The sequence below is a fragment of the Lutra lutra genome, chromosome 6 (genome assembly GCF_902655055.1).
Source record: "Lutra lutra chromosome 6, mLutLut1.2, whole genome shotgun sequence".
Lineage (NCBI taxonomy): Eukaryota > Metazoa > Chordata > Mammalia > Carnivora > Mustelidae > Lutra > Lutra lutra.
This window is the reverse complement of record NC_062283.1, coordinates 10631759-10648624: the sequence shown is the minus strand read 5'-3', so window position 1 is coordinate 10648624 and position 16866 is coordinate 10631759. Positions and strand designations below refer to the sequence as shown.

General features: G+C 39.4%; 1 protein-coding gene across 2 annotated transcripts in view; it reads left to right on the top strand.

Annotated features, from left to right (window-relative positions):
• Positions 1 to 16866, top strand: part of CAP2 (cyclase associated actin cytoskeleton regulatory protein 2) — a 133708-nt gene that overhangs the window by 47006 nt on the left and 69836 nt on the right. For both annotated transcript variants that reach the window (XM_047733678.1, XM_047733677.1), the window contains exon 4: positions 13055 to 13132. In XM_047733678.1, coding sequence (XP_047589634.1) covers positions 13055 to 13132 — 78 coding nt within the window. The remainder of the gene's footprint in view (positions 1 to 13054; positions 13133 to 16866) is intronic.

Here is a 16866-nt window from a genome sequence, read left to right as displayed (position 1 = left end):
ATTAATTTGTAAAGGACAATAATGGAAAAAGTAGATAGCATGCAAAAACAGATGGGTAATAAACAGACAGAAATCCTAAGAAGGAATCAAAAAGAAATTCTGAATATTAAAAGTACTGTAACAGAGGCAAAAAGTGGCTTTGATGGTCTTATTAGTAGACTGCACATCCCTGAGGAAGAAATCTCTGAGCTAAAAGACTTATCAGTAGAATCTTCCAAGAACAGAGAGAACAAAGACCAAACAAAACAGAACAGAATATCCAAGGGCTGTGGGACAACTATGAAAGGTGTAGCATATGTTTAATGGGAATAACAGGAGACTAAAGAGAGAAAGGAATAGAAAAAAATACTTGAGGGCACCTGGGTGGCTCAGTGGGTTAAGCCTCTGCCTTTGGCTCAGGTCATGATCTCGGGGTCCTGGGATCAAGTCCCACATCGGGCTCTCTGCTCAGCAGGGAGCCTGCTTCCTGCCTCTCTCTCTCTGCCTGCCTCTCTGCTACTTGTGATCTCTTTCTCTGTCAAATAAATAAATAAAATCTTTTAAAAAAATATTTGAAACAATGGTAACCAAGAATTTCCCCCAAAGTGACATCAGAAACCAAACCACAGATCCAGGAAGCTTAAAGGATACCAAGTAGGATAAATACACAAAAACTACACCCCAGCGTATCATTCTCAAATTATAGGAAATAAAAAAATAATGGAATAATCCTGTAAGAAGCCAGATGAAAACACATTTTCTATAGAGGAACAAAGATAAGATACATCTGACCTTTCCTCAGAAACCCACAAGCAAGAAGAGAGTAGAGGGAGATATTTAAAGTGTTAAGAGAAGAAACCTACCAATCTAGAACAAATATGATACATCTGACCTTTCCTCAGAAACCCACAAGCAAGAAGAGAGTAGAGGGAAATATTTAAAGTGGTAAGAGAAGAAACCTACCAATCTAGAATTTTGTACTCTGAAAAATTAAAAAGTGAAGAAGTACTTTCTCAGACAAAAATTGAGGAAACTTGTTTCCAGTAGACTTGCCTTGCAGGAAATGTTAAAACAAGTTCTTCCGAAAAAGGAGTATAATATAATTCGCTCAGACACCTGTATCTATATAAAGACTAACATCAAAAAAGAAATAAATGAAGGTAAAATAAAAACTTATTTTTCATATTCTTGATTAATCTAATGTGTAACAATTCATTCAAAATAATAATAGAAACAGTATATTGAATTATTATACTTCTGTATATATCATCTATATGCATATGTATATATATATATGTATATAAGTGAAATGAAAAGACAGCAGTGATACTCAGGACAAGATGAAGAGATTAAGATTATTTTGTTATTATAAGGTATTTATGCTACTGTGGTGTAATGTTGTTTGAAAGTGATCTTGGATTAGTTGTATATTGCAACCTCTTGGCCAACCACTTAAAAAGGAAAAAAAATATGTAACTGATATGCTAAGAAAGGAGAGAAAGTGAAATCATCTAATATGCTCAGTTAAAATCACAAAAGGAAGAAAGAAGAGTAGAAGACAAAAAAAAAAATAGGAACAAATAACAAGGGCAACAAATGGAAAACAGTAATGAATATGGTAGATATTAATCCAGTGATAGCTGTAATCACTTTGAATGTCAGTCTTCTAAATGCACCAATTAAAAGATAGAGATTGTCACAGGGGGTCCAAAAACATGGCCCAACTACATGTTGTCTACAAGAAAGCCATTTTAAATGTAAAGACACATACAGATTAAAAATAAGTGGATGCATGGGGCGCCTGGGTGGCTCAGTGGGTTAAGCCGCTGCCTTCGGCTCAGGTCATGATCCCAGGTCCTGGGTTCGAGCCCCACATCAGGCTTTCTGCTCAGCAGGGAGCCTGCTTCCTCCTCTCTCTCTGCCTGCCTCTCTGCCTACTTGTGATTTCTCTCTGTCAAATAAATAAATAAAATCTTTAAAAAAAAAAATAAGTGGATGCAGAAAATATACCATGCTAACATTAATCAGAAGAAAGCAAGAGTACCTGTATTAATTTCAGAAGAGCAGACTTCCAAGTAAGGGAAGTTGCCAGGGATAAAGAAGGGCATTGTGTAGTGATAAAAGGTATTATAAGACAAGAAAACTATAGACCAATATCTCTCATGAACCTAAGTGCAGAAATCCTCAAAAAATATTAGCAAATCAAATCCAAAAAAGTATAGAAAAAATTATACACCATGGTCAAGTGTAATTTTTCCCAGATCTACAAGGCTGGTTCAATATTCAAAAATCAATTAATGTGGGGCACCTGGGTGGCTCAGTCAGTTCAGTGTCTGACTCTTGGTTTAGGCTCAGGTCGTGATCTTAGGATAGTGAGATCCAGCCCCATGTCAAGCTCCACACTAGGTGGGAGTCTGCTTGAAGATTCTCTCCCTGTGCCCCCTGACTTGTGCATGTGTTCTATCTAAAATAAATAAATAAATCTTTTAAAAAATTAATGGTATTAGGGTAGTACTGTCCTCATGAAATGATTTAGGAAGTGTTTCCTCTGATTCAATCTTTAAAGAGAGATTATAGGAAATTGATATACTTGTTTGGTGGAATTCTCCAATGAACCCATTGGGCCTGGTGGTTTCCATTTTTAAAAGGTTATTAATTATTAGTTGAATTTTTTAAACAGATAAAGACGTATTCAAATTATGTGTTTCTTTTGTGTTACAAATGTAAGTTCTCGGGCTCACTCAAACCTACCAAATCTGGAACTTGGTTTTAAGGCTCAACAATCTGTTTTAACAAACCATCCAGGTGATGGGGTGCCTGGGTGGCTCAGTGGGTTAAAGCCTCTGCCTTTAGCTCAGGTCATGATCCCGGGGTCCTGGGATCTAGTCCTCTATCAGGCTCTCTGCTCTGCAGGGAGTCTGCTTCCCTCTCTCTCTGCCTGCCTCTCTGCCTACTTGTGATCTCTCTGTCAAATAAATAAACAAAATCTTTAAAAAAAAAAACCATCCAGGTGAATATAATGCACACTTAAGATTGAGAAGCATGGTGTATACCCTCTTTATGGTTCTTAATATGTCAACCCAGATGCCTTTCATAATCTGACTTTATAGAGTTGGTGCCTTTGTTCATTTTTACAAAATTAGACATCTCCAGTTTGTTTCCAGCAAAATCATGAAGTGGTGATATGTTGTCTTCATCATCCTGTGACCTCTTGTCATCATTTCATTTTCTTGTTTTTCTTCCATCTCTCAGGTCCCTCTTTAAAGGCTCTTCGTTGGCTGAAACTCAAGGAACTTCCCCTTTAGAGTTTGAGGCCCCTGATTAGAGGCCCCTAAGGAATAAAATCTAAAAATACATTATCTCTAATTGTAAAATATAGGGCATTGGCAGATTAATTAGGGAGGAATATGGGGATAGCATTGACTATGACCTCCTCAGCATATTGCTCCCAAAGAGCAGATGCTCATTCCCCTGACCTTAGAAGAGGAGAACCCTCTTCCCTTCACTGTTGGGTCTCAAGAAAAAGGATAATACTGTTTCAGAAGATCTGGAAATCCCTTCATTACAGGTACCCTTGCTGGATACTTTTTCATCTCTTCCGTGTCTCTTACACATTTTCCCCCAGTTGCACCTGTTCCCCTTTTTCATCCACATAGTACTTTGCAGCCTGTAGCATTCCCAGTGAAGCAGTGCAAAGATCTGATGGGTATTTAAAGATCACTTAGGCTTCCCCCAGGAGCCAGCTCTCTCCTGAAGAGATTCAATGGAAATAAGTCATATTTGCCCAGGTCTTCTAGTCCCAAGGTCTGCTTTAAATTGACTACCAAAATTCATTCTCCTACTCTGTCCCCTAGGAGCACAAAACAAGATGGTCCACCATTCCATCTATCCAAGAATCCCAGTTACCTAAATGATAATTGATTGAGTTTAAATAAAATGTGTAGCCTTGACTCTTACCAAAGTCTCCCTCTTCTCTCTGCACACACGTGCTTGCAGGAATATAGATGCACATAGACACCCGCAAAGGTCACTGAGGCTCTTGAGCCCAGCACACATGTGATGGACAAACTCAGCAAAAACCCTCAATTATTTGTTGTTACTGAAAATCCCTACGTTTGGCTTTTTCTTTCACAATGTTTCGAACTGCCTGAGTGAGCCAAATTCTCCCTTTCAAGTTATCAGAACTCAGCAGGTTTAGTAAAATTGCTCCTAAATAGGATGCTGTCTGGTCAAGGGGACTCACGGAACTTTCATGTAGAAGCAGGTGGACCAGGATATCTCAAGTGTGGAATGAAAATCCTTTGAAACATGGACCGATGAGGTTAAACATGAATGTGGTTTACAATCTGCTAATTATGCCCAGAATTCCAAGGAACTGGAGGGAGAAATCTTTCTGAAGATTCTGTGGATCCTGTAGCTTTCTCTGCATAAGCAAAGTGAAAGGGAGAGTTGAAGTAAGAATCTAGGTATTGAGCCATTCTCTGCTCCAACCTTCACCCCTTTTGTTGAGTGAAAGACTGTTTAGGAAAGATCTCTAATTAATGAAATTGGCCATTTTGCTAATCAGACCACCAGAAAATTACTAGCACCAGGCTAAACATTCTTTCTAGGGAAAGTAAAAAAATGCTACTGATAGTGTTCTTCTAAGGATAACTACAAAAATATTGTCAATACCCCTCAAAGCTATCAGTTTTAACTACAGAAGTCAGGTAATCCTAAATTACTGTTCCATAGCAACTACAATTTAGTCAACTCTGCAAGGCTTGTCATAGATGAGGACAATACCTCTGTGTTATTGTGGCCAGGAGAAGTACAATTATTTTATTTATATCCAAGCTGTGGAAAGCTGTATCTCATAGTTTCCTTTCCTTTTTTTATTTCATTTTATTTTATTACTTTTCAGTATTCAAAAACTCATTGTTTATGTACCACACCCACTGCTCCATGCAATACATGCCCTCCATAATACCCACCACCAGGCTCACCCAGCCCCCCTCCCCTTTCCCTCCAAAACCCTCAGTTTGTTTCTCAGAGTCTACAGTCTCTCATGGTTCGTTTCCCCCTCCGATTTTCCCCAACTCACTTCTCTCCAACTCCCACTGTCCTCCGTGTGAAACCATATGATAATTGACTCTCTTTGCTTGACTTATTTCACTCAGCATAATCTCTTCCAGTCCCGTCCATGTTGCTACAAAAGTTGGGTACTTATCCTTTCTGATGGAGGCATAATACTCCATTGTATATATGGACCACATCTTCTTTATCCATTCGTCTGTTGAAGGGCATCTTGGTTCTTTCCACAGTTTGGCGACTGTGGCCATTGCTGCTATGAACATTGGGGTACAGATGGCCCTTCTTTTCACTACATCTGTATCTTTGGGGTAAATACCCAGTAGTGCAATTGCAGGATAATAGGGTAGCTCTATTTTTAATTTTTTGAGGAAACTCCTTACTGTTTTCCAAAGTGGCTGCACCAACTTGCATTCCCACCAACAGTATAAGAGGGTTCCCCTTTCTCCACATCCTCTCCAACACATGTTGTTTACTGTCCTGTTAATTTTGGCCATTCTAACTCGTGTAAGGTGGTTTCTCAATGTGCTTTTGATTTGAATCTCCTTGATGGCTAGTGATGATGAACATTTTTTCATGTGTCTGTTAGCCATTTGTATGTCTTCTTTTGAAAAGTGTCTGTTCATGTCTTCTGACTCTTTTTTGACGTGATTATCTGTTTTGTGTGTGTTGAGTTTGAGGAGTTCTTTATAGATCTTGGATATCACCCCTTTATCTGTAGTGTCATTTGCGAATATCTTCTCCCATTCCGTGGGTTGCCTCTTTGTTTTGTTGACTGCTTCCTTTGCTGTGCAGAAGCTTTTGATCTTGATGAAGTCCCAAAAGTTCAATTTCTCTTTTGTTTCCTTTGCCTTTGGAGTCGTATCTTGAAAAAAGTTGCTGTGGCCAATGTCAAAAAGGTTACTGCCTATGTTCTCCTCTAGGATTTCTATAGATTACTGCCTCACGTTGAGGTCTTTTATCCATTTCAAGTTTATCTTTGTGTATGGGGTAAGAGAATGGTCAAGTTTCACTCTTATGACATAGCTGTCCAATTTTCCCAGCACCATTTATTGAAGAGACTGTCTTTTTTCTACTGTATATTTTTTCCTGCTTTGTCGAAGATTATTTGACCATAGAGTTGAGGGTCCATATCTGGGCTGTCTACTCTGTTCCACTGGTCTATGTGTCTGTTTTTGTGCCAGTACCATGCTGTCTTGGTGATCACAACTTTGTAGTAAAGCTTGAAATCAGGCAACATGATGCCCCCAGTTTTGTTTTTCTTTTTCAACATTTCCTTAGCAATTAGGGGTCTCAGCAAAGGTGGTCCTAAGGGGAATTACATAGCCATCCAAGCCTCCCTCAAAAAAAACTGAAAGATCCAGAATACACCAGTTCTCTTTACACCTTAAAGAACTGTAGAATCAACAACAAATTAAGCCAACCCCACATACAAGAAGGGAAATAATCAAGATTAGAGCAGAGATCAATGAGATAGAAACTAGAGACACAGTAGAACACATCAACGAAACTAGAAGCTGGTTTTTTTGAAAGAATCAATGAGATCGATAAACCATTGGCCAAACTAATCCAAAAGAAAAGAGAGAGGACCCAAATTAATAAAATTATGAATAAAAAGGGAGAGATCACGACCAACACCAAGGAAATAGAAACAATCATCAGAAATTATTGTCAATAGTTATATGCCAATAAGTTAAACAACCTAGATGAAATGGATGCATTCCTGGAAACCTACAAACTTCCAAAACTGAATCAGGAAAAAATCGACAACCTGATTAGACCAATATCTAGTAATGAGATTGAAGCAGTGATCAAAAATCTTCCAAAAAAACAAGAGCCCAGGACCTGTCGGATTCCCTGGAGAATTCTACCAAATATTTAAAGAAGAAATAATACCTAGTCTCCTGAAGCTCTTTCAAAAACTAGAAACAGAAGGAAAACTTCCAGACTCTTTTTATGAAGCCAGCATTATCCTGATCCCCAAACCAGGCAAAGACCCCACCAAAAAGGAGAATTTCAGACCAATATCCCTGATGAATATGGATGCCAAGATTCTCAACAAGATCCTAGCTAATAGGATCTAACAGTACATTAAAAAAGATTATCCACCATGACCAGGTGGGATTTATCCCTGAGATGCAGGGGTGGTTCAACATTTGTAAATCAGTCAGTGTGATAGATCAATTAAGAGAAGAGAGAAGAGGGACGCCTGGGTGGCTCAGTTGGTTAAGCAGCTGCCTTCGGCTCAGGTCATGATCCCAGCGTCCTGGGATCGAGTCCCACATCGGGCTCCTTGCTTGGCGGGGAGCCTGCTTCTCCCTCTGCCTCTGCCTGCCATTCTGTCTGCCTGTGCTCGCTCGCTCTCCTGTCTCTCTGACAAATAAATAAAATCTTTAAAAAAAAAAAAAAGAGAAGAGAGAAGAACCACATGGTCCTCTCAATTGATGTAGAAAAGCTTTTGACAAGATACAGCATCCGTTCCTGATTAAAATGATTCAAAGTATAGGGATAGAGGGAACATTCCTCAACTTCATAAAATCTATCTATGAAAAACCCAAAGTGAAAATCATCCTCAATGGGGAAAAACTGACAGCCTTCCCTTTGAGATCAGAAAAATGACAAGGATGCCCATTCTCACCACTGTTGTTCAACATAGTTTTCTTTTTGGAAATGTGGTCATTAGAGACTGACAGAAGTCCTACTGAACCACTGAAAATACACATTTTGATACATGGGCGAACTTTCACACAGCTCAGAACTTTACATTCCTAAGATCATAATGGCCTCCAGAAGAGTAAATATTGAAAATCCTCTGTTCCTCCCTAAGGAACATCCAAAATTTTGAGATTTTGAGCAATATAATCCCAGCAGTCAGAGTACCAGGACAAATAATAGGAGATGGTATACTCCAAAATGGAAAATATATCCTCATTTAAATATTCATGAGACCTATTCTATTATGCTGATGATTGAATTTGTTGTTTTATTGAAATGGCCTAAGGATCTTGGTTTGAGCTGAAGCTTTTTATCTCAGAAAAAAAATCCTTGAATGAGAAATAACAAGAATAAGGTGCTCATGTCAGTAAAAATTTTAGAAAATTTGTCAAATGTCAGAACATGTTAATGAAGTGGAATGACAAAAACTAGTCACTTCCCCCTACTTTAGTCACTTTTCTTCAACATAGTATTGGAAATCCTAGCCACAGCAATTAGGCAAGAAAAAGAAATAAAAGGCATCCAAAATGAAAAGGAAGAAATAGAACTGTCAGTATTCACAGATCACAGATGATGTGATACTATATTAAAAACTCTAAAGACTTCACCAAAAAACTATAAATGAATTCAGTAAACTTGAGGACACAAAATCAATATACAGAAATCTGTTGCTTTTCTATATACTGATAATGAAATAGCAGAAAGAGAAATTAAGAAAATAATTCCATTTACAACTGCACCAAAAAGAATAAAATACTTGGGAATAAATTTAACCAAGGAGGTGAAACACCTGTACTCTGAAAACTATAAGACATTGATGAAGGAAATTGAAGATGACATGAATCAGTGGAAAGCGATACTGTTTTCATGGATTGGAATAATTAATATTATTAAAGTATTCATACTACCTCAAGCAATCTACAGATTCGGTGCAATCTCTATCAGAATACCAATGACATTTTTCACAGAACTAGAACAAATAATTCCAAAATTCTTATGGAACCACAAAAGACCCTGAATAACCAAAGTGATCTGGAGAAAGAACATAATAAATGGAGGTATCCCAGCCCCAGATTTCAAACTATAGCACAAAGCTGTCGTAGACAAAACAGGATGGTACTGACACAAAACCAGACACGTAGATCAGTGGAAAAGAATGGGGAGCCCAGAAATAAACCCACACTTATATGGTCAGTTAATCTATGACAAAGGAGGCAAGAGCATACCATGGGGAAAAGACAGTCTCTTCAATTAGTGGTGCTGGGAAAACTGGACAGCCACATGCAAAAGAATGAAACTGGACCACTTCCTCACACGCTACACAAAAATAAATTCAAAATGGATTAAAGACCTAGATGTAAGACCTGATGCCATAAAACTCCTAGGAGAAAACAAAAGTACTGAACTCTGACATTAGTGGTAGCAATGGATTTCGGATTTGGCTCCTCAGGAAAGGACAGCAAAAGCAAAAATAAACAAGTGGGACTATGTCAAACTAAAAAGTTTTGCACAGTGAAGGAAACCATCAATAAAATGAGAAGCAACCTACTGAATGGGAGATTTTCACAAATGCTTTATCAAACAAGGGCTTCATCCCCAAAATATATTAAAAAAAACTCATGCAACCCACAATCAAAAAACATCTGATTAAAAAATGGGTGGAGGTCTTGAATACAGTAATTTTCTAAAGAAATACAGATGGCCAACAGGCATATGAAAAGATGCTCGGCATTACTAGCCACGAATAAAATGCAAATCAAAACCACCAGATATCACCTCACACCTGTCAAAATGTCTATTACCAAAAAAAAAAAAAAAAAAAACAAGAAATAAGAGGTGTTGGCAAGGATGTGGATATAAAGGGATCCCTTGGGGCGCCTGGGTGGCTCAGTGGGTTAAGCCGCTGCCTTCGGCTCAGGTCATGATCTCAGGGTCCTGGGATCGAGGCCCGCATCGGGCTCTCTGCTCAGCAGGGAGCCTGCTTCCCTCTCTCTCTCTCTCTCTGCCTGCCTCTCCATCTACTTGTGATCTCTCTCTGTCAAATAAATAAATAAAATCTTTAAAAAAAAAAATTTAAAAAAAATTTTAAAAAATTAAAAAAAAAAAAAAGGGATCCCTTGTGTGCTGTTGATAGGAATGTAAATTGGTGTAGCCACTGTGGAAAACAGTATGGCGTTTCCTCAAAAAATTAAAAATAGAACTGTCATATGATCCAGCAACTTCCCTTCTAAGTATCTATCCAAAGTAAATGAAGACAGTAATTCAAAAAGACACATTCACCCCTATGTTCATCAAAACGTTATTTACAATAGCCAAGATGTGGAGTGAGTCGTTGTTTAGGATATTCAAAATACAACCAGAAGATTGAGTAGCGTCCAAATTCTCGAAGACTGGACATCTCCTCACTGAGCCATCCCTCTCCTGTCCCAGTCCATCAGGCCCTTAAAGAGTTTGATAGAGCACAAACCCTTGATTGAAAGGGAAAATGAAGAAACCCACAATATGGTAGCAAAGGACTCATGGACACACCTTCCTGGCAGCCAGAAGTAGTGTGTCAGAAAGGAACATTGCATGCGAAGGGAAGGCATCGGTTCACGCTCAGAGAAAATGGAACGTAAGGAACAGAAACAGATTCCTGAAAATGGCTTAATTAGAGCATAACTTACACACTCAGAATTAATGAGAGTATAAATGTATTTTTAAATAGCTTAAAGACAGGGCACCTGGGTGGCTCAGTGGGTTAAAGCCTCTGCCTTCTGCTCAGGTCATGATCCCAGGGTCCTGGCATGGAGCCCCTCATCGGGCTCTCTGCTCAGCAGGGAGCCTGCTTCCTCCTCCCTCTCTCTCTGCCTGCCTCTCTGCCTACTTGTGATCTCTCTCTGTCAAGTAAATAAATAAAATCTTTAATAAATAAATAAATAGCTTAAAGACAAGGTGATAAAACTTTGGTGGGAGTGAAATGCAAGAGAAGTTGAAGGTCTAACAAATGAAGAACAAAAATGACATCCATACAGAAATGATACATAGATTAGGTGAATGTATGTATAAGAGATCCTTTTGGAAATCTGTTCACTCACAGTAGAGAACCGGATTCATGTGATCACAGTAAATACAGATGAAGACAAAGAAATTGAAGGCAGAGAGAGAATGTAGAAGATATGAAGACACTCAAACATCACACGATCTGAAGATAATAATTGGAGTCCCTGAAGAGAGATTCTAACAAATGAACAGACGTATCTTGAAAGATAAAAGAAAAATTTTCCTAGAAATGAATGAGGGCCAAACCTACTCCAGCAGATATAATATAGAATGCTCAAAACCCAAACACATGATGGCTAAGCTGTTAAACCCCAAGGATAAAGAAATAATTCTTCAGGTGTCAAACTAGAAAAAGCCAATTTTCTGCAAGAGAGAGAAAAAAAAAATCAGCTGGCTTCAGATTTCTCTGTTGGTACATTTAGTGCCGTGTTATCTGAAAATGGATGAAGAATGTTACCCAAGGAGGTTCCATTCAGCGCAGATGCTGTTCAAATAGAAAGACGACAGGGAGACGTGTCCAGACCTAAAGAACTAAAAGCAACTTTGAGATCTTTTTGAAAAAAAAAGAATTGATAATGAGGTTCGGCCAATAAAAAATCTCAGAATAATCCGGAAATGGAGAAATCATGGTAAAATAACTGGTCAGAACCACGAGGTGTATTTAAATGTAGCCCCTGTCCTAGAGTCTGTGGATTCATGTTCCAGCTAGGCTATGAATGCTATTTAATTGATAAAAATAAAAATAATAACTCAAAAATATGGAAGATAGGATATCAGAAATAGGAAAAAACATAGGAATGTACTTATATTCTTATCTTTGCCAGTAAGGAGCCAATCAATATTGTCTAAAATACTGTCTAAAATGATACCATGTAATTTAAAATGCAAATACATAATTGTTCCAATCTCTTAATATTATATATATTTACATACTTATATATAAATTTTTATGTATTTTTTTCCCTTGGAATGATCATTTAGAACTTAATAATTATTATAGTGCAGAAACTTCTAATTAACCAATTCTGTCTCTTTCATCTCTACTATTCAACCATAATTAAAATGTATACTTTTCATTTTAAAAAATAGTATCTTGGGTATGGTCCCATCTTCTAAAGGTCTCTATGCATATATATCTTAAAAGATGGCACAGTGGTGTTCATCTATTTTTAATAAAGATTATAGATGTGAGACTTTTTTAAACCTTAATATTTGTAACTTTCTGCCTTTAAAAATTATTCTAAATCGTTGTGCTTTGTCTTATGAAAATAGCTATGTGAATTTTCTTAAGAACTAGAAAAAGGGTGCCAAAATGGTCACTTGTGTGTGATACAAAAATCTGGAATCCTTTTCTTCTTGGTCCTCTTCTGTAACTTTTTAAACTTGAAAAAGTAAAGCATTAATAGTGAAGGTGCCGTGTATTTGAAACACACTCTCCCGCCTGGCTCCTTTCTTGGGGGGGGGGGGGTTCAGTCCAGGTAGTGCTGAAATCTCTGGATCTGTCTTAATAATTGGAGAAGCCACTGGCTCACAGTGAACACAGGTGTCTGGGGACAATTTAAGGGACAACTTCCTTTCCAGCAGAAGGCATAGAAGAGGCAAACAGAGACAGGAGAAATACCCTTTGAAAACAATTGTGATTGGGGCTCAGACATTTTTCAACAGCTTTATTGAGATGTCATTCCCGCAGAATAACATTCACTCTTTTAAAGTGAACAGTTCAGTGGTATTTTAGTAGATGCCCCAAGCTGTAAAACCATCAGCAGTCTCTGCTTCCCACCTCACCCCCAAAAGAAACCTCGTACTCCATTCCTCTCTCCCACCAGCCCCAGGCAAACATGAGTGTCCTTTCTGTCTCTGTAGATTTGCTTATTCTGGACATTTCATATCAATGGACTCATACACATGTGGTTTTTTTTAACCAGTTTCCTTCACTCAGCATGTTTTCAAGGGTCACCCGCACGGTGGCACGTATCAGCACTTCGCCTCTTTTTAATGCTGCATAACATCCCATTGTATGGATATATCACATTTTGTTTGTCCATTCATCCCTTGATGAAAATTCTGGTTGTCTCTCCGTCTCAACTATCGTGAATAATGCTACTGAAAATATCCAGTAGCAAGGCTTTGTGTGGACATATGTTTTCAGTTTGGGGTGTGTACCTAGGGATAGATTTGCTGGATCATATGGTAATTCTTTGTTCTGAAGCTCAAACGTCTAAACTTCCTTCGTCTCCTTTGTTCCCAGGCGGAGATGGTACACAGCGCTTTCCAGGCCCAGCGGGCGTTCCTTCTGATGGCCTCGCAGTTCCAACAACCCCAAGAGGTAAGAGTGTATTTGGGAGGCAGGGCTGCCTAGACAACAGGCAGTAGTGTGAGACAGACAACAAGGAGGGAGCAGAACCATTCACTCTGAGAGTCACGCCCTAGATGAGTTCTATAGCACGTAGATATGTTTCTAATCGAGGTCATGGTGCGGAGCATTCCTTCTGCTTTGTCATCTTATTGTGGTCAAATTCCTACTGTAACATCACCTGTTTAAAAGGTCAATTCATTTATGTCATCTGCAGCCCATTATTTTTCTTTTATTGAAATATAGTTGACATATACGGTGTTATATTGGTTTCACGTGTAGGACCCAGTGAATCGACAGTTCTATGCATTACGCAGTGATCACCACGATTAAGTGTAGTTTCCCTCTGGCACCGTGATAAAGAAGATGTGATGAGATAGATAATTGGATGGATGGATGGGTGGATAGACAGACGGACAGACAGACACCATAGAGTACTAGCCATAAAAGAGAATGTAGCCTGTTCTTTTTACTAGTCTCACAACCATTTTATAACCAAGGAAGTATTTACTACTTTTTAGTTCACATTTTGTGCTATTTTGTCATCAAAACTTATTCACATCTCTCATTATCTGTAAACTGCATGTATGGATTTGGTTAGCTACTGTTTCGTAGAGTGGATAGGCTAAGCCAGTGCTTCTTAAATGTATTGTGTATGTGGGTCATCAAGAGAGAGTCCATGCAGTTTCTAACAACTTTTAACCTACTATCACATTGCCACATAAGGCCCAGAGTAAACTTTAATATAAACATAGTGGTGGATATTAAGAGCAAAGTGGTGGTTGGCAGGGGTCCTTCCCATTCCCCAGGCCATTATAAACTTCCCACTTTCTAAACCCAGTGCCCCCCACTCCCCACCTGGCCCAAACTACAGACATCACATTGTGTAAATAATCCCATCATGCTCTCTACCAAGGCTTCATGATAACAATATTTTGACCTTGCCGATAGAGTTGTAAATGAAATTATCCATTAAAAAGTAGATCTATGACCAGCATACATTGCTAAATAAGAAAAAAAAAAGAATTCTTGTTTGACTAAATATTCTGATTCTGACGTTTGGTGACAAACTATCTAAAGATAATTGGAGTCTCCAGAAATTGCAGTTACGTTTGTTACGATGCAATGGAGAAATTAAGTTTGCTCATCAGCTCACCTTGAGATGGGGAGATTATCCTGGATTATTGGTGTGGGCTTTATGTAATCGTAAGGGTCCTACTATGTGGAAGAGAACAAGCAGAAGAGTCCGAGTCAGAGAGAAATCTGATGTCATGCTGCTGGCTTCGGAGATGGAGGAAGGGTCCACAAGGCAAGGAATAAGGAAACTGTAGAAGCTAGAAAAAGCAAGGAAAGACATTCACCTGTAGAACCCCTCAAAGGAATGCAGTCTTGTTGACCTCTTGATTTGAGACCCATTTTGGACCTCTGTCTTTCAGAACCGGAAAATCATATACTTGTGTTATTACAAAGCCACTACATCTGTGGTTAATTTCTTGCACCGTAACAGAAACTATAAGCCCCAGGGAAATACCGCAGCATTCTCACTGGGATGGCAAACACCGAAAAGTCTGACAATGTCATATGTTAAGAATGGGGAAGATGGGAGGTGTCATGCTGTGCTGGTGATGGGCGATAAATTAGTACATCTTCTTTGGGAAAAAAAATTAGTGGAAAAGAAAAAGATAGTTGGATATTTATTATAATATAATAGCTTAAGTTGACTAGCTCCCTTTAAATTCTGAAACAAACTCCCAAAATGAAAAAGTTTCGCTGAGGATCTTGAGAAACTAGGGCTTTGACTTTCAGGGGAGGATGGGGGCAAGACCCGAGACCCCCAGCCCTCCCTGGAACAGCTGTCATGCACTGGAATCACCCAGAACATTTTTTTAAAATAGCAGCTCGTGGATCTCACTTCGGAAGGGTCTGGTTTGATTGGTCTGAGGCGTGATCTTGGCCTTGAGGGTTTTGTGGGCTTCTCGGGAAATTCATACTTGCAGCCAGAGCTTCCATGGATCTGTCACTTCCCTCGTGTGACGTGGGGAGTCAGCACGCAGCCCCGGCAGGCAGCTTTGTGAGGATGGTGAGATCGTGTACTCTGCTGTGGTTTCTTTTCCCTCCCTGGCCTTCTCAATCCCTGCTTTTTCTTCCCCCTTTGCAAAAGAGAACAGTGAAACTGGAAAATCACAATGTAGTGCATTCTAGGTACAGCACTAGCGCAGCTTTCCTGTGATTAAAGTGGGAGACGTGACTTCAGTGCATCACTTGCTGATGGCCTGCCCACTCAATCTCTTTTCTAGAGAGACCTCTCCATTGGCCTTGCAGGCCTTGCACATAGAAGTCACTCATTAGGGGCGCCTGGGTGGCTCAGTGGGTTAAAGCCTCTGCCTTCGCCTCAGATCATGATCCCAGGATCCTGGGATCGAATCCCACCATCAGGCTCTCTGCACCGCGGAGAGCCTGCTTCCTCCTCTCTCTCTCCCTGCTTGTGATCTCTGTCTGTCAAATAAATAAATAAAATCTTAAAAAAAAAAAAGAAGTCACTCATTAAATATTGGGTGAATGAGAACAAGTGAGCACACAAATGAATGCAGTAGAATCGTGGCTTCCCCAAACGAGCTGTAGTTGGGGACACGTGTGGCTGTGCAGATTCCTGGGTGTAGCCACTGTAGTTCCCCCTCCTTACTCTACTCATTAGCAATCTAAATCCAAATGCAAGATAAATTCATCAGCGTCTCCTTAAATTGGAGAATCTACTCTCTCTTTCTGAGTGACCACCAGCAAACTAATCTGGTAGAGCCTACATTATGTTTACGCTGAGCCATTCTGACCAAACCAGCGTGTTAAGTTGCCCACCTGAGGGAAGAGAAAGTTAAACTCAGCCCATGTTTCCTTCTCTTTAAAATGCGGGGAGCTTCTGTCTGGCTCCGTTGGTAGAACATGTGGACTCTTGATCTCAGGGTCATGAGTTCGAGCCCCACATTGGGTGTGGAGCCTACTTAAAATAAGAAATAAAATGGGGATGATCATTGCTACTTCAGAGAGGAATTGTGAGAATTAAATGAGAAAAAGCATGGGAGTGTCAGGGGACTGAGTAGAAGAATTTGGTGTTAGTCAAGGGAGTCCAACCACTTTAGGAAATAGTCCCCAAATCTCAGAGACATACTATAGTGGACATTTTTTTCTTGCTCATGAGAGGTCTACTCTGGTGTTTTTGGCTGACAGTTTTCTACACGGTCATTCAGGGATCCAAGTTTCTTTTATCTTGTGGTCCCACCTCCTGTAGATCCTCAGCCATTAAATTGGAAAGGAGAAGGCTGGACCATTCCTGGGAAGGTTTGATGGGCCAGGCCTGGAAGGAGCATATGTCACCTCCACCTTCATTCAGTTCCCTGACCATTCCTCGCTCCAAGGGATGCTGGGGAAATGTCATCATTTCCTGTATGCCAGGAAGGAAGAATTCATAGGTTTGGGGGTTGTCTAGCCAATCAGCCAGCATGAGTAACTTGGTTTGGCTAACATGAAGTCTTGCTCAGTGGGAAAATATTGTCTTCCTAAACACTCATTTGGGTTTTTCCAAATTAATCCCCCAGTAACCATCCAAAGAAGGACAAGTAAACTTTCAGATGTTTTTATTGTATCTGGATATATAGAGAGAGAGCTAAAGATGTAGATACATGTACGTAAATATCTTAAAGGGTTTTTTTATT